At 42.5% G+C, this 25250-nt stretch overlaps 1 protein-coding gene across 5 annotated transcripts; it reads left to right on the top strand.

Annotated features, from left to right (window-relative positions):
• Nucleotides 1–139: 139 nt before the first annotated feature.
• syngap1a (synaptic Ras GTPase activating protein 1a) lies at nucleotides 140–25017 on the top strand. 5 transcript variants are annotated; one of them, XM_088318644.1, is made up of 22 exons: nucleotides 140–667; nucleotides 4655–4742; nucleotides 4828–4989; nucleotides 6369–6472; nucleotides 10583–10671; nucleotides 10905–11026; nucleotides 12796–12949; nucleotides 13411–13509; nucleotides 13664–13903; nucleotides 14033–14368; nucleotides 14451–14595; nucleotides 14744–14888; nucleotides 14976–15212; nucleotides 15332–15533; nucleotides 15649–15839; nucleotides 16769–16976; nucleotides 17095–17667; nucleotides 18529–19023; nucleotides 19266–19412; nucleotides 19572–19783; nucleotides 20425–20497; nucleotides 21534–25017. In XM_088318644.1, exons 4-22 carry the CDS (start codon nucleotides 6373–6375, stop codon nucleotides 21570–21572), a joined length of 3807 nt encoding a protein of 1268 aa, XP_088174770.1. In that variant the 5' UTR covers nucleotides 140–667; nucleotides 4655–4742; nucleotides 4828–4989; nucleotides 6369–6372; the 3' UTR covers nucleotides 21573–25017. The 5 variants fall into 5 exon arrangements, with proteins under 5 accessions (XP_088174770.1, XP_088174772.1, XP_088174771.1 ...); XM_088318646.1 differs by lacking the exon at nucleotides 140–667 and having other exon boundaries at nucleotides 4260–4742; nucleotides 17200–17667; XM_088318643.1 differs by lacking the exon at nucleotides 140–667 and having other exon boundaries at nucleotides 4261–4742.
• Nucleotides 25018–25250: the final 233 nt, after the last annotated feature.

Below are 25250 nucleotides of genomic sequence, written 5' to 3'. Positions count from 1 at the left end.
GTGTATGCTATAAACTAAAAAATATATGACCTTTCTACAACAAATGAGTCTTGACGTAACTTGTGTTTATTTTATTTTTTTTTATTTACATAACTTTGCAGCTTTAGTTCACGGGTGGTGAGTCATTACGCAATGTTAAATGTCGCCGGCTCTTAAAAGGTATTTGTTAATGTAGTGTTCCACGAGAAACAAAATATATACTGTTAGATGTTTTGTCTTAAACCATTCATACATGCACACCCACACATGCCGAAACATCAATGCTGCTACTTTTTGCAGAACACAAGATAAAACATTCACAATACAGACGTAACAAATCAACAAAATCATCATCTCCCTTCCTACGTGCGCTTTGATGTTTGAAGTGTTTATTGATGAAAGAACAGACATTTTTAAGGGACCTTTTACCAGTTGATGCGATGGCAGCATGCATATCGTCGCTCGCGTCTGCTACAAGCTCAAGCCACGTTTGAAAGTAAACGAGCAACTGTTGGTGAGTAACAGCTACACATACAGAAAGAATGTTTCAAATCTCCACTTCCAAATTTGATCCTCTTCACTTTACTTTTCCAACGCCGACTACTCTCCACATCTCCTTCGGGCCTCGTCGCTCCTGATCTCAGCTCCTTCAGCCGCCGTCCGGGAAGCAGTAACAGTGAGCAACTTGGTGGGTTTTTGATCAAATACGTTGAAAATTCCTGCCCATTTTTTGTGTCAACTGGTGGAACCGGTGTTTGTCTTTACAAAAAAAAAAAAAAAATAGTTCTTTCATGATTCTAACATACAAATTGTAAATTAAGCAAAACAGCACCATCTGCTGGTAGTCCACTGCAACTCCTGCCCCTAATACAGAGTTGATGCGTTTAGTGACCCAGTCAAATATTACAAAATTGAAATGTTTTCATGTTAGGGAAAGTGAGTGGACTTTTCCCACGGTTTGGTATTTGTGGATGAACTAATGTCTGATTTCATGTCGTTATTTTGGTCAAACCGTAGCGAAAACAGAATAACTTTAGTGTATACACACACATACCCAAGTGAATTATGGAGCTTCATTTAGACAAAAGTAGTGCTTAGCCATCATCCAAAGACATATCTAGGGAAATACAAGACTCTTGAGATGATTACTCGCAGGTTTTTGCTGTTTCCAGCAGTACTCAGCATTCTCACTCCAAAAAGGTATATTTTCTTTTCTGTCATCCTAATAACTAATGAGGAAAATGTGGTTAGAATGCATTATTTTACCGAGCCAAATATGTCAATGTTCTGTCAGTCCGCCGCTCGCTCGTCATTGATGGAAATGAGGCAGGTGGAGGTGAGCTCGTCTTCCCTCTCAGATGATGGTGACGATGATTATAAAGAAAGTGTCGTCACGGTGACAGAACAAAAAGAAATGCTTTGCCCAGCTTGGCTAATTGATTTGTTGTGTTGTGACAGCGCAGCGCCAGCGCAATTATCATCATCATCATCATCATCTAACTGTGTGGTGCTGTAACATGAATTAGATGAATGGAAAACATCGCAAAGCGCAGTTTCACTCTTACTTAAAGCTCATAAAATTTGTTCTACCAACTTGGGTGAGAAAATCGGCCTTATATGTTCTAAATTTTCAGCTGGCGTTAAAAGTGTTTAGGGGAGGCAGCGTTATTTAAAAAAAATGTACAAAGTAAAAAAACAAAACAAATGTTGAGCAGTGTTTTCATTGACTGGTGACTTCACTTTGTCGACTGAACAGTAAATAAAGCTTCGATAATGACAACATTTTGCAAATTATTCAATTAAGTCATCTCAATGGGAAATACCGTGACTAATCTAATCTCTTTTTTTTTTTTTTTTTTTTAAATATTAAATCCTATCAGCAGTTTAGCTTTTACCAGCAAGCCACGTGCCTCTTCAGCATTGAGCCTGTATTGTTTTCCTGTCACAAGCGCATTTAATTCTATTAAATTTCACCTCCAACCATGACACTCAGCTTTCGTCCAACCGAGTAAACACTTGGCAGAACGGCGTTATCACTCTTGTTCTAGTGTGGCAGTTGCCATGCCGACCAAGTGTAGGTGGGTGTACTGTGCTGTACTCTCTTCCCTTGTACACCCCCCCCTCCTCCGCCACCCCTCCCTCACAATCCTTCTAACCCACGTCGGTCTCCAGTCATTAAATACCCGACGTTGCCTTCGTGGAACTATAGTTAGATTGGCATGCTTGCGGAATGATGAGTGTCTATAAAATATGTCGGCTGACAGCCATTTTAATTCTCTACAAGGTTGTTTATGTTTTCAATCCAGTCCTTGACAGATAATGTCGTGATGTTGCAGCCAGTTTTTATCTGAAGGTTTTCTTTCCTTTTCTTCTACTGGACCTCCACAGTCTTTGTTGTCCATGCATGGACTCGTTATTTATTTATTTTTTATTATTATTATTTATTTTTTCCTCTCTTGTTGCAGGCAAGCTATTATCAGTTTCCATGGCGATGCTCATGAGTGAAGGCTCACGTTTGATTTAAGAAGGGAAAAATAATGCAGGTAAAATGGGCAAGGAGGCCGCTTTTGTGTAGCGGATCCTAAGATTTTGTGGCGCGTGTGTTAAAAGTTGATGAAAGTAGTGGGCCGCGCTTGTCCACACAGCGCGGCCTTCCACGTCTAAAAATACACCCTTGCCCATCATCCAAGTTCCTGTTCTCGTCCATATTTTATTTTTTATTTATTTTTTTTTGCAGACAAGCGATTCTGTTATCAGTTTCCATGGCGATGTGTGTGTAGAAGATGGCGAGCAAAGAGAGTAAGAAAGGAGATGTGTCGCTTAGTCGCGGTCTATATTTAGGAGCGCTGTCCGACCAGAGTCCGTTATTTTGGTGACTTGTTAGGTGCGATTAAACCCATCATCATTTGTTGTTATGATCACAACGATGATGATGATGATGAGGATGCCGTTTACGCAGAACAGCCAGGTGGAATAAGGCCACAAAATGACAGCATCAGAGCAATAACGGCCATTTAGCCACATTTGCTTTTAACACAGCACCCAGCTGAGGCCGAATATTGCCATAACCTGTGCACTTTCAAAATTCCGCGGTGTCTGGTTGGACGGCGACAATCGCTTTCCACCCAACATGAGAATTAAGTGGGTGTTGAATCCTTTTACATGCAGTCTGTGTCCTGTCACAGTTACAGATCTGATAGTACCTCTGACGGTGAAAAAAAAATTGCCAGGTTGACGTCGTTCCACCCAGTTCCATTTCACGGAATCAAAATGCCATTGCAGAAGACATCATGTATCCACCTTAGACCTTTCAGACAGAACCCAACAAATGTCACAAATGCTTTTAACATAAGGGTGAGAATTACGTGATGGCTGTCGAATTTCAATCCTGTTGTTGTGTTCTGTCGGTGTTCTGTGTTAAAGGTAAATATGGCCCTGATGTGGCATTTGAACCCATGTTACTCTAAAATGATGCAAACAAGTCGAGTCAGCAATGTTCTCTTTGCAAGTCGTGTCAATGCCTAAACGGGCAGGATATCATCTTATTTTATTTAGTTTTATTTTACCAGAAAATATCCCATTGAGATTAAAAGCCTCTTTTTCTAGGCAGTACTGATAAGAGGTAGCAACAAACAGAAATAATCACAGTTTTTAAAAAAATTACAAGACCTTATGAAAAACAATTACATATTGTGCAACTTGTCTCGAAAACATTGTTTGCATTTTAAACTGTTTAAAGAAATGAAATCAATTAGACAGATGTCTCAGGGGGACTGCTCTTGACTCTTTCCTGCTATCACATCATGAGATCATTTTCACTTTTTCTTGGTGACCATAAATCCGATAATGTACGCTTTCCATGCGCGGTTCTCCAGGGGTGCATTCTAGGCTCTCTCCTGTTTAATTTAGACACGCTTGCTGATGAGCTGCTTATTTGAGCCACGTGTCATATGAAATACAAATAAAGTTTACACGGACATTGCCAATTTCCAGGTGGACTTTTGTCCTCTCCCCATTTTAGTCATACTAGTGGAAACATTTTGACAGACTTGTCCTGTTGTCTTGGAATGTCAAAGTCACCATTTCTCCCAGCAAATGCAAAAAAAAAGAAATTAGCAATAAGTGATTTTCACATCAGTGGGAGAGATTAAACTCACTTGGGGTGTAATTTGAGCTCTATCGCACACTTCCAATCTCCTTCCAATTAAGCGGCGCGGTGGGGTTCCTCCAGCGGGAGGAGAGCACTCGAAGGGCGGACTCGCATGCCTCTCGTAGGCGGTGCTTCCTCACCTCCGCTAAGCCGCTTCCCTCTCTCCGTCGCGTTCGCGCCCTGTCTCCGCCCTCCGGGGAGAGGCGCATCCGCGAAGCGAGCGACTCTTCTTTCCTCCTCCAGCCGCCGTCTTCAATCGCAATCAGTCTGCGGAAGGGGACGCCGGTTCGGTACCGGACTCTACTGGACCTCATTGTGGATTTCCCCTCTCAGAGTTTTGTTCGAAAACGGCGTTGAAACCGAACCGAGAGAGACACACAGAGAGAGCAAAATGACGCAAAAATGTGGATGTTTACCTTTTTTGGGTGCGTGCGCGGCTCATCGCCGTGTGCGGGGAAAGTGTTATTAACGCTGTACGGGAGTTCCGACTAATTCCAGGTGCCCGTGAACGCATCATGTCCACAGCCAGCAGGCTCCAAAGAGAGAGTGCAACATCTCAGCTGCCCCCGGTGGTCCTCACTAGAGTTGGAGGAGGAGAGGAGGAAGAAGAGAGGTGATGATGATGATGATGATTATCTTGATTTACACACATTGGCTCATAAAACACCTGACCGAGGCCTACACTCACACACTTGCAGGGGATGAATGAGGGGTCACTCCAGGGGGACGCTCAGGTGTGATTCTCAGCCCCGCCGCTGTCGCCGTGGCAACCTGACAACTGGCCCAGTGGGTCCGCAGCCTTGGATGTGACTGAGCTGTCAACGTTTCATCACTGGGAAGCAACCCCCCGTTAATTTCGGGTGAGTGCTGTTCACGGTACACAGTCAGTTTGGCAGCAAAACATGCAAGCGGGGGTCTTCCATCTGTACGTTCACCGCAATCGGTTTGAGGTACCCTCACACAATGTAATGTATGGTCTCCTAATGCTCAGTGTTGATTGCCAATGTCATAACTGTTTGTTATTTAATATTTTCTACCTGATATTCTCACCTATGCCATGCACATTTTCAGCAAAAGTGAATTAATATGATTCAGGAGGGGTCAAAATGTAGCAGTGATGCTAAAGTAGCATATCAAAATGAAGGGAAAAAACACAGGCCACTAAATGTCTACTTTGTGCAGATATGTCGCTAACCATCAAACTGCTTAATTTAGCATGCTTGTAGTTTATTTCCTATCACGTCATAATTGTCACGATTGGAGTAGTTTGTCCAAATTAGACGTTTAATTTCCAACGACGTATATCCTAGAACAAGAAGCAATAATGACAATTAAAAGTAGGAGCTTTTGTACTAGATTGTACTGTTTTGTGCTTGTAAGACATGTAGTTACATTGTCCATTTGTAGAAATAAAGATAAAATATAATTACAGCGATGATGAGAAGTACAAAAGTATTTGCCACTGTAGTCCACCCTCAATTTGACTCGCATCAGGAAAGAAGAAAACTCCGTTGCATTTCATCTGCTTGTTTTATAGTGAGTACATGAAATCAAAATGGAGCTGCATGAAATGTTAAGCAGGCCAAACATTAGTTTAATTTTTTCGCTTTGGTTCCCGGAGGTTCATTTTGTTCCGTTAATAATGCATGTGAGGAAACGCTCGGTTTCTCCCTGTATTCAAAGTCTATTTCAAAGTATTTAAATCTGATTCACTCTCAAATGAATGACAACATAATCCTTGTTGTTATCATTCTTTTTGAAAACCGCTCAAAGCAAGTTCTTTCCGGAAAAGGGGCAATGATGAACGTAGGAATCCCAATTAACTAGAAGTAGAAAATAATTTTTGGTATGTAAAAAAAATAGACTGCAAAAATTGAGTTAATAGGTCACTTCCTGGTTTGAGCCTATTGGACATTTTAGTTGTAATATTTTCTTAGTAAATTTGAATCAATTTTTTTTCTGATTTCCTGCTTGTACATGCCAATCAGAAAGAAGAGCTAACGTAACATGGGTGTGTAATAAAAAAATAAAAAAAATCCTATCAATTAATCATCGAAACAGTATGAGGTTGAGCAGCAGCCATGGTGACATTTAGGCCATAAAAGAGCACCCGTGATGATTTGTGCTGCTTCGACTTGCGACACAGGATGATTAAAACGTTCGACTCCGGTCAAATAAATAAGCGCAACCACTCCATGATCAAGACCTTGACTTGTGTTTGTGTGTGTGCGCCTTGAAGCTGCATGGACGCGTCGTCAAAGTCGTGGCTGCCGCATCAGGGTCAGTTTGGGTTGGGTGGTCAAGTGGAAGTGTGCTGCGGCGGACCCGGCGTTTTAACCCCAAGTGAGTGCGCTCCAAAATCCGTCTTCTTGTGCGTCGTTGACCGTCTGTCGTGTTTCACGTTCCTTCCGTTTTGGAGGATGTATCGGTTTGACGTGGCGTGTTGGTGTTTTTTTTTTGTTTTTTTTTGCATATATGTATGTGTATGTATGTATGATCTTGGAAGGATTGTTTTCATGACGAGTTAGGATGTTGCTTTTGTATACAAAATGGAAAACTGCAACCAGCGATCAGCAGACCCGTTTTCACGCCTCCATCATGATCACCAAATATTGACGGCGTGTTCTGCCAAGATGAAGGCTCAGGGGGAAAAAAAAAAAGTTAGGCGGTTTAGTTCCGCCCATCTGTGCAGGCTTCTGATTGGGGCTCATTTGGGCGAATCCCCATTGTTGGATTTTGTCAAAGTTGGATGGAACGTTACCCGATCAAGTCTGTTGTATGATGATGAAGTTTCAAGTGGGGGTAAATCCGCTTATTTGAAAACTCACCACGCTGTGTTAAAACGCGCGCGCGCATACGCAGGAGTGTGGTGGAGAGCAAATGATGTTCCCATGGCAACCAGGCCACAGTCCTTTCAGCTAGCTTTGCAAATGTACCCCGGTGAAAGGCGAGAATGCCGGACTCAGAAAAAAACCCAAAACAAGAAGGACATATTTCCGTGAGTCATTTTTTTTTCTTTTCATTTTTACGTGCCACTACAAATCCCTGACGTCACCTCACGTTTATGTCCACATTTCAGCCAATGGGAGCTGGCCTTCTGCATCTTCCTCCCGCCCCCCACACTGCGCTACCTCAACCCCTCCACCCACCTCTGCTGTTCAAATCCTGCAGCGCTTCCTCTTCTCCTGCTTTTCCTCATGTCGTTTTTTTATTTTTTAAATTAATTTTTTTATTTACGTGATTTATTGCTGCCTGCGGGGCTAAAAATAGCAGCAGTCAGAAGTGTCACTTGTCTTTCTTTTCCCACTTTGCATAAACCCCCGAGAGCCCAGCTATTGCTTTCTTTAAATGTTAATATGTTATTAGAGATGCAAGCTTTGCATCATTTTTTATGTGCTCTATAGATGGGACCACAGTGCACAATATTTTATTTTTTGCTCGCATTTGATCCGACAATAATGGGAAAAGTGATATTGTTACAACCAAGCTTTTAAAAAAAAAAAAATTCAATCTTTAATCTTGTCAAATATTAATTTTCCAAAAACAAATATTGAGACTTGCCCTAAAATTGACTTTGTTATATTTTTGCTTTGTTATATTTCAACCTTATTTTGGCCAACTTATTTGATTCTTGTATTTTTAATTAAATAACTTAAAGATAGTTTAGTCATTGTATAAACACATTACGACTAAAGTCAGTTTGTATTTGTCACAGGTATTGTTAACTGTCGATAACTTAATTTTTATAAACTTAATTTTTATAAATTGACCAATTAATTCTCGAATTTAGAAATTTTTCATAAATTCACCACTGTTTTATTTTTAGTCTGTGTTAATCTTTAGACTTTTTTTTCCCCTCATGATTACGACTTATAAAACTTGTATTTTTTTTCCAAGTAAAATTATGACTGTCATAGTATTTAGACTTTGTTTTCTTGAAATGACGCCTTATTACGTTAGGATAGGCTAGAGAATAAGAGGTACAGAGAATGGATGGATGGATATTGCGACTATTATACTCCTTTTTATATTATATTTTCCTTCTTGTAATTATTTTGTGTGGCCGTAATAATTCTTCATATGCAACTTAAAGCGCTTTTAAATCCGCAATTTTAAAACAAATAGTCAATTTAAATACATAATCGGAATTTCAATTTTTCCATTCGAGGAGTCCTGGCTGGTCCAAATGCTCGTACAGTTGGCGATTTGGGGTTGTCAAGGCAACAGCCGAGCTGCTGTTTTTGTGAACCGTCCAAATGATATTCTACGTGCTATTCCAAGGTCACATTTATACGTAATGTGGCTTTAATATGGTCAAGAAATAACTGGAAGGGTTTGACATGCCAGCTTCGTTGGGGCTTTTCCCCGCACGTCGGCCTCAAACCTCTCGGGGCGACGCCGACAGCTTGTCAGAGGCATCAAGTTGATGCATCAAGGAATTTCTTTTTTTTTTTTTTTTTGCTCGCAGCGCTGTCTCCAAGGCTGATCGCCTGGGCGCCTTGCTTCACACAAGCAAGTCGGACTCCTTGAACCTTTTTTTTTTTTTTTTTGTGTGTGGCACATCGACCACTTCAGACTTTACAGACGGGCTGCTTGTTCGCTGACGCGTGGCAGCTTTTGGGCACTTGGGATGGATTTCCTCAGTTTGCTCAGGAATTGTATCATGTTGCATAAGTTGCTGTCATTAATTATGACACCCATATTGTCCTAGATTACGATTCACTGTCTCATAGTGAATCCCGGAACTTAATTAGTTTCAGGTTGCGGTTACGGTCCCATGCAGTGGCTGGCAGCGGTTATTTACTCAACTGTAGATTGAGCGGGACATTTGCGGAATTGGCTATTGGTATATTTCTGGGCCAGCCTATCCATTGTTCTTTTCAGAAAAACTTCAAGTTTCTGTGCTCGAGTATAGATATTTTTGCTTTGGTGCCATCTAAGGGCCAAGGATGTTGAAGTGAGGTGGAAAGTTTCATTCAGTCAGGCCATTAAAAAACATTTTGTGGCACCTATTGTCTTTCTGTGCTTGGACTTTTGTGGGTCTACTCATGGTAGCCATTATTCATGTTTTTAAGTGAGGGTTCAATTTGTTCAGTTCAGGCCTCAGATTAAAAATCGCTTGGTTTTGGTCATCTTTGAAGGGCCATTGGAAGGGAGCTCAATGGCCAAGACTTGAGGTGTCCTTTTTGGCATAGCTTACTGGGAATTTTTTCTTGATCTACTTCTGAATAAATATTCTGATTAGTGTTGCCCGTCTGTCGAGTGTAGCCTACGAGGTTTGAATTTAGTCGTACGGAGAGAAAATCTCCACCGTCAAATGGGCAAAATGGCCGCCTCTAACAAAAACGTCAGACTTGCCTTCAATATGCTTCGGGTGTTGAATTTTTTAAAAATTCCATGGGACCATCCCGTCGTATGTAAATTAAAGAACCGTGCACAATTTGGTGAGTTTTTAAATATCAAGTCTTAACGTTACTTCAGTCTTAAAGCACAAAATACAACTCGTAGTGGCATCGCGCCGTGAACGTAACGCAGATTTATTTATTTTTTTGTTGTGAAAAATCTAGCAAATTCATTCAACTCTCATTGAATTAAAAGGCATGTATTTGTAGAGGGACGCATGATAAGGGGCGAGTATGGTTCTCTTAACACCCACTCCGCATCTTCTTCCTCTGTATCGCAGTTAGCTGGAGGCCGGAGCCGCCCACACACGCGGCAATTTACATCCCGAATGGAGAGCATCAACACACACACACACAGAAAACATTTTGCATCGCAAGTTCGTCAGGTGGCTGCTTCACCGCCAAAGAAAACCCGCTCAGGTTGACGACATGCGCTGCGTCGTCTGCGTTTTGTTTGTACCGCGCCACCTTGAGCGGTTCAAATGTGAGCTCCTCGTTTCCATGGGGACCAAACAATTAGCCCGTGTTTCAGAATAGAACCTGGCGAGCGGCCCATTTGCAGGCTTTGGGAGGAAATCACAGGATGACTGTGTGTGTCTTTTGCTCACATTAGTCATAGAAGTAAAAGAAACCGACTAAAATAGAATCGAGGAGGAACAGGAAATTGCTACTTGTTGTTGTAATAGCGAACATTTTATCACAAACGTATCACACATTGGCAGTGTGGGAAAAAAAAAACGTCATGTTGAAGGGCCAAAATGGGATCAGAAGTTCAATGTCAGCTACTAACTGAGTTCATTATAGTTCGTCCATTTTTTTTTCTTAATGGTTAAAAGGGGTCTATATATTTGAGGAGGGCATTCATTTTTGTCTTAAGTGTCTAAATTATAGGTCATCAAAATCCACTTTTGTCACTGTTATGGAGACTGTGGATGTCTGTCGTCATGTTTTTATTGACGCTCTTGTTGACATGCTTAATGTTTGTTGTGTTTCTTTTTGAAATAATGGTCATGTGATTTAACTCTTTTCTGGTGCTATTTTCCCCACCCAGACCAATCACGCAGGGCAAGTTTTGCCTCTGTGCGACAGTCAAGCATGGAAACGCCTCCCAACGCCACCCCGCAGTCCTTCAGACAGCCGGTGAGTGCACCGCAACACACTTAAGTCAAGATTAGACTTTTATGGATCAGTTTACTGTGTCACGCCGGGTTTCGAGCTCATTTGGGTTTATAATTCAAGATCCAAAAACGCTGGCTTCTTCATGACATTTATGGTCGGCCGGTCTATGTTTTTGGGTAATGGTTTGGTGAAATGTGGTCCGTATCCGTTCAATAAGGCTGAAGGTGTACTTTTTCACTTTTTCCAACATTCAGAGTTTCCTCAATCGGAGGCTGAAGGGCTCCATCAAGAGGGCCAAAAGTCAGCCCAAACTAGATCGGACCAGCAGCTTCCGACAAATGATTCTGCCCCGATTTCGTAGCGCCGATCAAGAGAGGTTGGTCATATTTTTTGTTTTTACGTTTTCTAATGTGATATCAGTGATTGTTTTCCCCATTGGAAAACAGCATGAGTACAACAGCTCCGAGGTATCATTTTATCCATCTGTATGATCGTGTGAAGAGAGAGAGAAAAAAAAAAGAAAAAAGCATGAATTTCCTGTGCCTGTGACGCCACATTCTTGTCTTTCATCCTTCTAACGCGGGGTCATGTCTCGGAGGAATACGGTCTGCATTGTTGTCAGAAATTTTCCTGCTGTACTAACACAATTCAGTCACGACGCGTACGGCAAGTGAAGATGTCGAGGCAGAAAGTGGAGCTATTGTGCTGACGCTACCCAAAGAAGGAAGAGAAGCGACATTTTGAGGGCAGATATGGCTGTCCGGTATAGTTTAACGATGCATGCTAAAAAGCCTTGCGCGTTCTTTTACCCAATGAAATTTGAGTGATTGAAATTTAGAACCCATTCTAGGCTAAGGTCCAAAATAGGATTCTGAACAAATAGCGAACATTACCTGTTAGAAACAAAAAGCAACCGAAAAGCTGTGGGTGCCGTGGCGATCTCGTGGCGGTATGGGTCAGGGGGGGTGGTCACCTTGACTTCCTGGCCTCGGTTCATACCGCTGCCTGACAGCTGCCTTCACAGCCGGCTTCCCGTTCTGCCCACACACACACACGCTTAATTCTCCCCGTCGATGCCGCAAAGGCATCCGACGTCCAACTTCGCACTCTCTCTTCCCATCGCAGCTGCTCAAAGTCGCCTGCCAAGCTCTTGTTTTGTTTGTTACGGGTTTTTTTTTTTAACCATTTTTTTTAAATTTACTGCATCTTGTGATTGACATGAAATGCGGCACCAAATTAACACTCCAAAGCGACTGCTTTAATTTCACTCCTTCATTCCCTTACAAATTTATTTATTTATGTTTATGCTCCAAGACAGCAGAAGATTTGTTTGGTTCACACTGCACCAAAAAAAAAAGCTAATTGATTTAGAACAAGTGTTAAAAATCTGTTTGTTGAAAGAAAAGTTACCAAATGCCGTGTAACATTGGTTTGTGAACGAATCAGTTTATCAACAATTTTCAATTTACTTACCGTTTGGGCGTGGCCACGGGAGTCTCAGAACTTTGTGCTTTTTCTTGTGCTGCGTGCTTTTTCTTTTTTTTTTTTTTCAAAACCAAATTCAGCCTTGAAATAAAAAAAAAATCTTTGGGGCAAAATAAGCCAAGCGTGCACCTGTCATTAATGTTAATCCTAGAAATAATAACATTGATTGGGCTCTTGTTTTATTTATTTATTTCTTTTTTTTAAAGCTCATGCTCTCTCCGATAAAGAACAAAATTTAAATAAATCCTCAAAAGAACCCTCCAACTCACTTCCTTTTTTTTCCCCGTCAGAAATATAAATGAGTTCCTACTGTATACATTTTCTGGGGCGCTGCTGCTCTTGCTAACGAATGACACAGCTGCGTCGAGTCAACAAGCCAAACTGCAAACAGCAAGAAATGAAAGCCCAGTGCTCTTGCCTCTCTTCCCACCCCCAAAACTCATTATAAAAGGATCATCTCTGAAAAATATATTTAGATTGTCAGGTGCGATACGCGAGAGCTCCCTGATTCTCTGTGACTCACTTGCGCATTAAATCAAAGTCTTCCGCACAAGTTTATTTAAGGATGATGACGATCACATACTCTGAGCTGTCAAAATAAATGCCTTGTTTCATTTTTCTTTTGTATTTATTTCTATTCTCTCTCTCTCTCTCTCCAAGGACACGCTTGATGCAGAGTTTCAAAGAATCCCACTCCCACGAGTCGCTGCTCTCTCCCAGCAGCGCTGCCGAGGCTTTGGACTTGGTGCTGGACGAAGACGCCGTCATAAAACCGGTCCACTCCAGCATTTTAGGGCAAGAGTATTGCTTTGAGGTGGGGACTCGCGCACGTTAAGCCACCCAGATTGTACTTGCATTCCTTTTTGAAATGCTCGAGGCTAGACCCATCGACGGTTAACTTTCGGCTCCATTCACAACACTGGGAAAACGAATGCAAAAAAAAAGGAATAAATAGGCAACATTCAGAGAATAGTGAGTGGCTCAAATGAGCAACGCTGTGTGCCACTTGGTACCGCATTGATTCATTACACTAGCGAAATGAGCCAATAACCTCGTTCTGCACATGCAGTCGAAACAAAATTAGATGGAGAGAGTTTGTTGTTGCTCTGAATACAAAAACATGCAGCACACAATTCAGCACGGGTCATACGCAAACGTAGTTGGGTTTTGGGCCCAAATGCCTTCCAGTCGCTAAACTATCAAATATGGCCTCATGTGACCCAAGCTTGTTCTTTTCCTTGTTTATATGCGGAAATTGTCTTTTTCCATCTTTAGGTGACCACAAATTCAGGGACAAAATGTTTTGCCTGTCGTTCTGCTTCCGAGAGAGACAAGTGGATTGAAAACCTGCAAAGAGCTGTCAAACCCAACAAGGTGAGGCGAATGCTGATGAAAGTGTGATTGAAAGCAAATGCATTGGCATCAGTATTCAAATGTGGGTATTGGGCGAATTCTTGGGACTTGATTGCAAACTCCAAGTATCAAGTACCGATGCTAAGGCTCATTGAACAAATTTTGTCTTGTCCAGGACAACAGCAGGCGTGTGGACAACGTGCTCAAATTGTGGATCATCGAAGCGCGGGACCTGCCGACCAAGAAGCGCTACTACTGCGAGTTGTGTCTGGACGACATGCTGTACGCCCGCACCACCAGCAAACCTCGCACGGACACCGTCTTCTGGGGCGAGCATTTCGAGTTCAACAACCTGCCCACCATTCGTAGCCTTCGCTTGCACCTCTACAAGGAGACGGACAAAAAGAGACGCAAGGTACTATCGTGGTCGATTTCAAATATGGGGCTTAGAAAAATGTGGTTCTTTTCCTGTTTCCTTGGCCAAAATGTATGCAGTAAAAAAAGTTGACCAAATATTTTCGACATCGCGTTGTTGGGATTGTAGGAGAAAAGCACATACCTCGGCCTCGTCAGCATCCCCATCTCCAGCGTCACGGGCCGTCAGTTTGTGGAGCAGTGGTACCCCGTCATCCAGTCCAGCGTTTTGGCCAAGAGCGGCGGCGTCGGGAGCGGCAAAGTCATCAACGCCTCGCTCCGCGTCAAGTCACGCTACCAGACCATGAACATCCTCCCCATGGAGCTGTACAAGGAGTTCGCCGAGTACATCACCAACAACTACCGAACGCTGTGCGCAGTTCTGGAGCCGCTGTTGAGCGTGAAGAGCAAAGAGGAGGTGGCGTTTGCTCTGGTGCACATCCTCCAAAGCACTGGCAAAACAAAAGTAAACAAGACCGCAGTTGAGGTCGAAACATGATCATCTGACCCGGCAAAAAAATAACAAATAAAATGCGTCCCATTTTCAGGAATTTCTGTCGGACATGGCGATGTGTGAGGTGGATCGATTCATGGAGCGTGAGCACATGATCTTCCGGGAGAACACGCTTGCTACGAAGGCTGTGGAGGAGTACCTCAAACTGATTGGGCACCGATATATCAAGGAAGGGATAGGTAGGATCTGGCAACTCTTACTTATTTGCTTGTTCATGACCAAATAACCAACAATAATAGGTTAATAAAAAAATGGAATACTTGAGAAATGTTTGATACTGACAGCCCTTAAATGCTAAATGACCAAACGCGTCCCGATGTCCTTCAGGTGACTTCATCCGAGCCTTATACGAATCTGAGGAGAACTGCGAGGTGGACCCCATGCGAGTCCCGCCGTCCGTCCTGGCTGACCACCAAGCTAACCTGCGCATGTGCTGTGAGCTTTTACTCTGCAAGATCATCAACTCCCTCTGGTGCGTAATGTTCTCTTTCCAAGAGAAGTCGCCTCGGTTTATCCGCCGCATTCTCCCTGACGTTGGATCTTGTCGCGCTTGTTGCAGCATTTTCCCCCGCGAGCTGAAGGAGGTGTTCGCCTCGTGGCGGGCCCGCTGCGCCGAGCGCGGCAGGGAGGATATGGCCGACAGCCTTATCAGCTCCTCGCTGTTCCTCCGCTTCATGTGCCCGGCCATTATGTCGCCCTCTCTCTTCAACCTGACGCAGGAGTACCCGGCGGAGCGTACCTCGCGGACCCTCACACTCATCGCCAAGGTCATGCAGAACTTGGCCAGCTTCAGCAAGTGAGTCTGCATTTGACTTCTTTGCCTGAAAGGACCCGCCAAACCGTTCCACTTGAGTGTGTGGGTGGGGCACATCAATGTTTTAGCGCCAACGTACAGTATATGTGCACACGTGGCAGGTTTGGGCCCAAGGAAGAATACATGTACTTCATGAACGAGTTCCTCGAGATGGAGTGGGGCTCCATGCAGCAGTTCCTCTACGAAATCTCCAACATGGACGCCGGCGGCAACGCCGGAGGCTTCGAGGGCTACATTGACCTCGGCCGGGAGCTGTCCATGCTGCACAGCCTGCTGTGGGAGGTCATGGGCCAGCTTAGCAAGGTTGGTCGACCCCCATTTGTTGGTCAAATCAGACGATGAGTTTATTCTGTCCATTGTGACATGTGGATGATATTTTTGAATGTAGTTCAGTGACATTTTCCCAACCTGCCCACAGGACGCCATTCTCAAACTGGGTCCACTGCCTCGACTGTTGAATGACATCAGCGTGGCCCTGCGCAACCCTCAGCTGCACGCCGCCGCCAACCACCAGCCCGAGCGGCCCAAGGACAGACTCTTCTCTCGGCCCACGTTCAATCGTCTCATGTCCTCCGATTTCCAGACCTTGATGATGCGCGACTTAAACAGGTAGGTGTCCCCCGTCCCACTACTTTACCCCTCCTCCCCCATTCCAAAAATAGATCATCGTGTCCTCCGGGGGGGGGGGGCCTCACAGTGTTGGGTAATTCTTAACGAGGCGTGACACTGCAGCGTCACATGGGTGTAATTAACAGTGAAGCGCAGAACAAGACAATTCGCAGGATGGGAATATTGCGACTCTAAAACACAATACTTATTTTCGAGAGCCCCTCTAATGTCACCTGATTTATCTCCAAAGGCGCTCCTTAATTATTTATAATTTATTTTTTTATCAATCGGTAATTGCTGGCACCATCTGTTCCCAGACCCTCTTAGCCAAAGCTCCTTTTCCTCTGCCTCACACTCCCTATTGTCAAGAGACACCGACTTTCATCATTGCGCAACACTTTAAATGAGAACTCTTCACGTAAGTGCGATAACAGCGGTAATTGCGACTGTTTCCCGCTCTTTGTGCTTGCCATGATTAATCATTGCACTGGAATCTGTGAAATCATTGACATGCAGAGGTTTATGAAATTGCATCAAAAATTGGCTGAAAAACAAATGCCTCTCCCCAATAAACACATGTTTCCCTTTTCCTATCATAAAAAGTTAGAATCAATATTTAAATGTGGAAATGAGCGTGAAATATATATTTTTGTAATTTTTAATTTAGGGCTTTTATTTAGAAATTTCATTGGGAAATGGAATGTAAATTAGCTGAACAGTTTGAGATTGGAATGGTTAAAATTGAGAAAAAAAAAATGTTGAAGTGCTGCACATTGCTGAAAAAAAAAGCAAGAACATTGACAAAATTGCACACACAATAAGGAAATTACTCCCAAAGCATGAATTAAGGATTTGAAGTTTTCGTCACTCAGGCGCCATCTGCTGGGTCACGAGGGGGCACTAACTGGGCCTTTGCGTCGTGTCTCAAGTTCTATAGACGTCAACCGCCTGCCGCCGTCGCCGCCCGCCGGCGTGTCGGCCGTCGAGTCCCTCTCGTCCAACCTGAACATGAGGCGCCAGGCCGAACGAGACCTGCGCTCGTCCCGCGAGGTGTTCTACGTCACTCGGCCGCCGCTGGCCCGCTCCAGCCCGGCTTACTGCACCAGTAGCTCGGACATCACGGAACCCGACCCCAAGGTAACGCTTTTGAGCTACGTGCGGAATACTACTTCTATTTTGGTTCAATTGCCGATTGCCTGATCGCCTTTGATTAGGATCTCGCATCGTTATGTTTTATTGTCGTTACTGCGCTCAGGTTCACAGCGTGAATAAAAGCGTGTCTATGATGGACCTCCAAGACTCTCGCATGAACAGCATCTCTAACCTGAACTCCGTGGGGGACATGCTCACGTCCTCGCAGGCCTCCATCGCCGGCCTGGGTCACAGCTTCGGCAACTTGGGCGCCCCCCTCCGAATGGGCGGCCACCTGCCCAGCGGCTCGGCGGGCTCCGGCCTGAGGCTGAGCCAGATGGGCCACATCGGCGGCCCCACGGAGTCCATCTCCCAGCAGCAGCAGCAGGCGGCGGCTGCCATGCACTACCCGCTGTCCTTCCAGAACCCTCTCTTTCACCTGGCGGCGCAGAACTCCCCGGCCCAACCTCCGCCGCCGCCGCTGCTGATGGCCCCGGAGCCGGAGAACGGCCACCACGAGTACGCGCCGGCGTTCTGCAATAACGCCTTCTCCCGCAGCGAGGACCTGTCGGCGCTGCGCGCTCAGAACAGCCTGGTGCAGCCCAGCATCGTCCACTCGCACAGCTACAGCGACGATTTCACCCGGCAGAACCAGAACAATGACTTAGTCTGGCATCAGCTCTCATTGCAGGTGCAGGTAAGAGTGGCTCATTCTAAATAATCTGCAACTCCCAGTTGCGACAAATAAATTATGAAAAGAAAATCTCCAAATATGATTTTGATGTAATCCAGAGTGTATTGCCAAACATTAATTTTGATGTTCACAGTATCCAAGGGGTCAAAAGCTCAAAAGTAACACATAAGCGGTGTAGCACATTACAATAATAAAAAATAAAAAAAACACTTGTAATGTCTAATATACAAAATGTTATTAATGTGCCACTCGCACTGTGTAGACTGCGGTGTTTCTAATCATACCGTTATGTAGTGTAGTGTCCTGAGCTATTTCTGTCCTACTGCGTGGGCTGCAATGAATCTCTCAGCCTCCTGTTTTTATTTTTATGAACACAGTCAGTGTGAGGGCCATTGTTCTCGCTAAATTAATGATCAAATTGTCTTTTATTTTTTCAAATATAATTAAAAGGGAAATCAAATCAAAAATGTTATCTTTCTTTAACTAATTTATAGGACAGCATTGGGACCAGAAGGAATATTGGAAAAAAAATCTGAAAATATCAAGCCCCGGAATGAAGGCACATCACCAAACACAAATTGTACCATTGCAGCAACAAGTTCATCAAGCTCAAGTTTATCAGAAGTGAAATACGTTAGCTCATGCTAATCTGTGCTCAGTGTAGCTTTGTTTACCATTTATTAGCAAGTGGCTCTGGATTTTTGTGCAACCTAGCTGATCGTGTCATGTGGAGGGAGAAACAAGACCCTAATGTCATTAAAGCTGAAAAAAAAAAGAAAAAGTCAAATAGTATGTCCGATATGAATGCAGCATTCACAACTTGCGGCTTTTTAACCTTTCCCTCCTCTCAAACCGTGTCGTCAGGAGTCCCTCCAGCAGCAGCACATGATGGGTGTCGCTTCTCAGACGGCCACCGGGACGGGCACGCCCGCCTCCTTGGCGACGCCGCCTACGACCGTCCACCCCGTGCGCCAGTCCTCCGTCGCCCCCCAGCTCCTCAAGTCCCAGCGCTCTGTCAACGCATCGGCCACGGCCACGCCACCCAAGGCCCGACCCCAGAGCAGGAATCTTCTGCTGGAGTCCACCGACGCCAACTTTGCTCACGCCAAACAGCGGCAAACTCAGCCACCGCCGCAACAGCAGCAGCAACCAACACAAACGCAGCAGCAGGACGCAGCGGCGGACAGTCCGGCTCCCGGCCTGCCTTTTCAGACGGGGGCTACTAAAGAGAACCAGAACCCATCCTCTGTCGCCGCCACCGCCGAGGACTCGACGGACACGCCGACCAAAAGCGGCAAAAAATCACAACAGCTGCAGCCTCCGCAGCAACATCTGCTTAAGCCACTCGGCAACAAACAGGTCAGTCATTTATTGCCGACATTTCATTGTCTCCATATCAAATAAAATAATGATGTAGAAGTTTTATAAACATTCCTCATTGATTGGACTTGAGCGGAACTGTTTGGTTAGCAATGACATAGAAATAAACTCAGCAGTGAACCGTCCATGTATAAACATTTAATATTTAAAAAAAAAAAATGCTGGCCAATTGTTCTCCTCGCGCCATAGTAACCTTAATTTTTCCCCCGTGTCATTTTCAGGGTTCCCAATCCAATCTGAACGAGCGCACGGTGGCCTGGGTGTCCAACATGCCCCATCTTTCCGCCGACATCGAGAGCCTGCGGCCCGACCGCGAAGGTCAGCTTAAGGAGTATTCCAAGAGCATGGACGAGTCCCGTCTGGAGCGGGTAAGCGCCACAGATTTCGTATACATAAATCCAGATGTACTAAAATGAGTGCACAAGTCAAAATCTAGATTAGGTTAACTCAAGATTCCAAGTCGCCCATAGGCGTGAGTTTGCGAACGAATGAGTGTGCCACATCTTTCATCAAGTCAACCCTCGCAGGTGAGGGAGTACGAGGAGGAGATCCACTCCTTGAAAGAGCGCCTGAAGATGTCCCATCGCAAGCTGGAGGAATACGAGCAGAGGCTGGCGTCGCAGGAGCAGCAGACCAGCAAGATCTTGCAGCAGTACCAGTGCCGCCTGGAGGACAGCGAGCGGCGTCTGAAGCAGCAGCAAGTGGAGAAGGACTCCCAAATCAAAGGCATCATCAACAGGTGATCCTTGAGAGAACATCTGCGGGCCCCCTTCTGTATTAACTTTGATTTGATCACGTCAATCCTGTCACACATATTTTGGGGCAGGTGTCATGAAATAGTCAATGTCTGTTAGGAAACCCAAAAAAAAAATACAGGGACAGATAAAAAAAAAAAAATGGGAAAGATGGCCACAGATAGACAGCAGTGTCTAAATTAAGGCCCGGGGGCCATTTGCGGTCTTTTTATTCGTAAACTTAATTCTTGTAATGCAAAGAAATAGCTTGCTTCTGCATGGTAATGAGGAAAAAAAAGTTAAATGTAGAATTCAACGTAAAAAAATTTGCACTCATGCATGATGTTTCCGTGGCAAAAGAGACATCCAAGTTCACCTATCTCAATGTCGATGCCGCATAAACAAATGTGTTGTTCTTAGTATCTCAGATGGCAGGTGTACATATACTCAAAAAAAAATATTGCCTGGGTGGTAGACAATAAATTCAGCATGCCAAGACCTTAATATAACAATTTTTAAGAAATAATCCAAAAATACTAGATTTATAAAGCATGAGCGATCGTATGGTTGCGCGTAGCTCTTAAATTTTTTTTTTTAATTATTTATTTTTGACGAGCATTGTTTGTTTCTTTTTCCCTGTTGTCAGACTCATGGCTGTGGAAGATGAGCTGAGAGGGGGTCCCATTCCTGATATTAACCCTCGAATCCTCACAGACCAGGTTAGTGCCTGAGTCTTTAGTATATATATATATATATATATATATATATATATATATATATATATATCAAATATCATGTTGCCATTTATTTTTATTATTATTATAAATTTTTTATTATTATTTCAAACTACATCCTCAGTAAAGGTCAAAAGCTAGAAGCAATATCATGCCCTCAAAACTCCAACAGAAAATAATGTACTGTGATGTTTATTAGAGCATGGTGTGACTCACCAACACATGGTGAGTGTTGCGGTCTTGTAAATTAGCCTGCAAGGCCGCCGTGTTCTCGCTCCAGTTTTCAGTGTTGACAAATGATATCCCTTCAACATTTGTTTGTGCACCGCTTTTCAAATGTGATGGTAAAAGCAATAGTTTACCATTTTGGCCTTAAAATGGAATCTCTTAGGTGCAATAAAGAGAGCTTACATTCAGCCAATCACAGCTCAGCAATGAATGGGCCCAGCCCACTGGTCCTGAACAAGCTGAATACCAAGACCAAGAAAAAAAGAATCCCACTACAGACACAGTCAAAGTGATCAGAAAGAGTCAATGTTGTCCTTCTTGTGGTCCGTAGAGCTTGTCAAAATTCTCGCGCTACAGTTGTTGTTTGCTACAAGGTAAGCAATGCAATCATATTTATGCCAAAATGTAAGCATTTACCAACTGACACTCTTTTCAAGGCTAGTGCATGCGTGTACAGGCGTATTGCTCTTTAAATGAAGTAACCGACTTGCTCAAAAGCAAGTGTCTAGCGACACTTGGGGGGGATGACACAAGGCTTTCCAGCTGCAAAAAAAAAACGGCTTTAGAGCTGATTGATTAAGCCTACGTATGGCTAGCTAACCTACATGGTCTCGGTTGCGCTGTGATTGTTGGGGATTTTGACACAACAAGAATCTTGTATGAATGCAAAATGAACATTAATGCTGGACTTGAATGGTCTCCATGTGTTTGTCTAATCTTCTCATTTATAGTTCAAAATGCGACGGTAATTTTCAGCCTTGGCTTCATGTGTTTTTCTTTATCTCCTTTCCAGTCTATCTGCCAGGGCTACGGGGGCCTTCCCGGATCCTGACTGCCACTGCGAAAGCGACCAGGATCCGTGATGGTCATCCAAGTGTGAGCGCATAAACGCCAAGCACTCCACTTGAAGATGGGCTTGCCAGTCAAGTAGGACCACACACACCCAGGCTCCTTGTCGCTTTGGCAACTTTTCAAAGAACTTCTGACAATCACTTCATGGCGGCGACCAATTAGACCTGAGCTTACATTCCGAGTTTTTTTTTTTAGCTCAACCTACGAGGGGGTGAAGATTTGGGGGATTTTTTCTGGTTACGAAGCAGCACTAGAAATAGGAGAAGCACAAAAGAGCAGGTTCATCCTCGACTTAAAACGGCAAGGCCAATCTCTCAAACATTTTGAGTGTTGGTGGTAAGGATGAATTTTTTGCATCTTTTTACCACACATCATCATTTTCTGGCCTTTAAGCCACTTTTTATGTTGTGCCGAAATGACGTTACGCCACTTTCGCCAAGAGACCAAATCATAATGCAACGAGATGTATGAAAGTCCTTTTTGATGCAACACAGTAAAATACAGGCTTTGACCAACAAAAAAAAAAAAATCAAAATTAAAAAAAGGTGACCAAATTAGGACCAGGAAAAATTAATGCATCAGATATATTTGTTTTAGACGACAAAAATCCAAAAGAAATTTCGAATTATCCTTTGGTTTGTTTTTTTTTATTTAGATATGGCCTAAAATCCAAATATTTTGCATTCCAGTAGTCTGACATGCGGTTGCTTAACAATGTTATGTGTCTTTTAAGCTCCACTTGCAATCCACTGCTGACAATGTTTAACAGAATGGCTGAAGAAAAATGTCCAAATGAAGCCCCCTCCGAAATACAGGGTACATGTGCGTTTGGGTTTCAAATCCCCCTCAGGCTACTTATTGCTTTTTATTGTGCCTGTGGCCTTTTGGAGAAAGATAAAAGGTGGATTTAAATGCCAAGTGGCATTTGAAAGAATACTTGAGGTTTTAGTTTGGGGAAAAATTAAATTCCTGGGGACACCAGGTGATCGATGCCTATCGACATTATAAGTGGCCACTATTGAGGCAAATATGGGAAATAAAATACTCACCTGAATGGGCTTGAAGAGATTGCGCTAATTCAATGATATAATAAATATGAATATAATTATTTAGATATTAAAACTCAAACCCCCAAACGAAGGACTTGACTGTAAAATATTTTAAATATTTTTTTAGCTATCTCACCCCCAATCCTTTCTTAAATATTTTTTTTCCAATACATAAGTGGTTTATGGTTGTGGTAAATGTATATATACTTAAATATAACTAATTTTAAAAATATTACAATTTATTCTTAACATAATGTTTAGCACACATTAAAACTGTATTTTATTTTAAACATCATTACCTCCATTAAAAAAAAAAAGAAATGTTGCTCATGATCATGGATGTTTGCCCTCCTCTGCTCTAGACTGACTTTATTTATGCTTTCTTGTAAGGCTTGGGTTTCTAAAGTGTTCTTGAAAACCTTTTTCCAGGTATATTGCAAGTCGTGAGTTGACTGACTCATCTGTTTGTGAGGCATCGATGTGCATGTGCTTTTTAGAACGCGAGGATGAGTAAGCGACATATTATTAATCTGATGATGATGATGATGTACATTATCCAAAGGATGTTTTCCTGACTTTTTGGCATTCTACACGGGAACGGCAAAGACAACTTCACGGATGCGCGCGCAGTGTAAATGACGCGTCTCTTTTGTAGTCGGGTGATGAATTAATACTGTGTCGTACCGATCAGTCCTTTCTATTCCAGAGTTCATGGATTGCTCTTTTAACCTCTTGCCTTTAAAAAATGTTTCTTTTAAGATCTAGAGCAACTATACAATGGTTTATAAATTTGTTACCAGACTAATTTAAAAGACTATTTAATTTTTGACATTACGTACTTGGCTGTCGGTCTGGCTCCTAAACTGGCGAGCATATTATCTAACCTTATATGTATTCTACTCATCCAAGGCCGTCAGGCACGGACTTGTTGGAAACAGACTATCTACTGTATATTATAAAGATTATTGTGATGAAATTGTCAGAGTCTAGAGAGAGTGCAACAATGCCACCATGTCCGAGGCAAGATCCAATAATAGGTAACCGTTTTCTTTAGAAAAATGTATCTATTTTGTTTTCAATGTTTGCATTCTTGTATGGGAAAAAGAATGATATAAGGAGGAGTATAGTTCTAATAATTGTATACAAATTATTTATGAAAAATTAGCTTTAATAAGATTAGTCATGTTTGACTTGTAATCATTTAAATACTTTGATGAGTTACATTTCCTGTTTGTAACTGATACACTTCTGCCTTTGTAGTGTATTTTATTTCAAATAGATCTTTAACTTTTCTTTTTTATAATTAATATTTTATTTCATCTATGGCATATTATTTTAGTGATATTTGTAAAATATTTCTTATTTAATGTGACTTTTATTTCTCCATCTTTGTTGTACATTTTTCAGAACATTGCGGCCTCCTACTGGTCAGTTTGGGAACTACGTCCAGTGAGACTCGGTTGTGGGTTTGGCAGATGTACTGTATACAATCAATGCGATTTATTTAAATTGTAACTTGTGCAATCTCCATATGAAATGACCCAAATGGGGGAAAAAAAGAAAGACAGAAAAAGAAAAACACATTTATTTTCCCAATTTACATGACAAAAGGTCATAGAAAGGTTATTTGATGAGTATTCCAATACTAGTCAAGTAAACAGCTGGGCTGTCTTATTTATTCTTTGTTTTATGTATTAAATATTTAAAAATGCCGCTGGCTCTCAAATTTCAGGCTGGGTTTTATGTCAATTGAGTTACACTTATGGTTTAGTGTATTTCACTTCATTTTATTTCCCAAAGCATTTGGCTATGTCAGGCCGTATCAGCGCACACTAGTAGAGCGACAGACTTTTTAGTGACAATTAATTTTTTTAATTAATATAGTTTATAATATAATATAATTACATTTTAAATTCACTCATAACGGAAGAAAAATATCTTGTACTGTATATTTGGAACAATAATCCAAAAAGTATTTAAAAAACATGGATGTATAAAGTAGAGTATTTATTTATAGGCAGCTATTTACTCTGCACAATTGAATGCCTGAGCCGCAGAAGATCCGAATATTCGCTATATTTTTGGGCCTCCCGGATGTGACGTGTTTATGAGTTGACATTTGCTTTGAAACAAGCCATGCCCCATTGATGAAAGCCATATCCTCCCCCCGATGTTGTACGGTGGATGTTCGATGTCGGCACATTTCTTTGAGTTGAAAAAGGTAATTATCGTAGGTATGATTGCACTTGTAATTCTTATAATCGGTGTATGTGGGTTGACCTCATTTATGTTTGAAACCTGAAGGAATGTATTGATTTTTCAAGGTGCCCCGACCCCTGAGTAAAATAAATAAAGTAATACAGTCAAAGATGTAAAGACATGTTTGGTACCTTCTTGTTCTTGCTCCTTGAGGTATCATCTAAGGGTTGAGTTCCTTTGACTTGAATGTATATATATATATATATATATATATATATATATACATATATCTATATATATATATACATACATGTATATATATGTGTATATAAACACATATATATATATATATACACATATATATATACATGTATATACACATATATATATATATACATGTGTGTATTTAT

Source organism: Idiotropiscis lumnitzeri, chromosome 16 (genome assembly GCF_059441095.1).
Source record: "Idiotropiscis lumnitzeri isolate Australia: NSW breed Sydney's pygmy pipehorse chromosome 16, RoL_Ilum_1.0, whole genome shotgun sequence".
Classification (NCBI taxonomy): domain Eukaryota; kingdom Metazoa; phylum Chordata; class Actinopteri; order Syngnathiformes; family Syngnathidae; genus Idiotropiscis; species Idiotropiscis lumnitzeri.
This window is presented reverse-complemented; position numbering and strand designations above follow the sequence as displayed.

Coding starts and splice junctions, on each gene's coding strand:
- syngap1a (XM_088318644.1), top strand. CDS start 6,373: ATGGACGCGTCGTCAAAGTCGTGGCTGCCGCATCAGGGTCAGTTTGGG. Junction 14,369..14,450: donor AAAGCACTGGCAAAACAAAA/GTAAACAAGACC, acceptor TCCCATTTTCAG/GAATTTCTGTCGGACATGGC. Junction 15,534..15,648: donor TCATGGGCCAGCTTAGCAAG/GTTGGTCGACCC, acceptor ACCTGCCCACAG/GACGCCATTCTCAAACTGGG.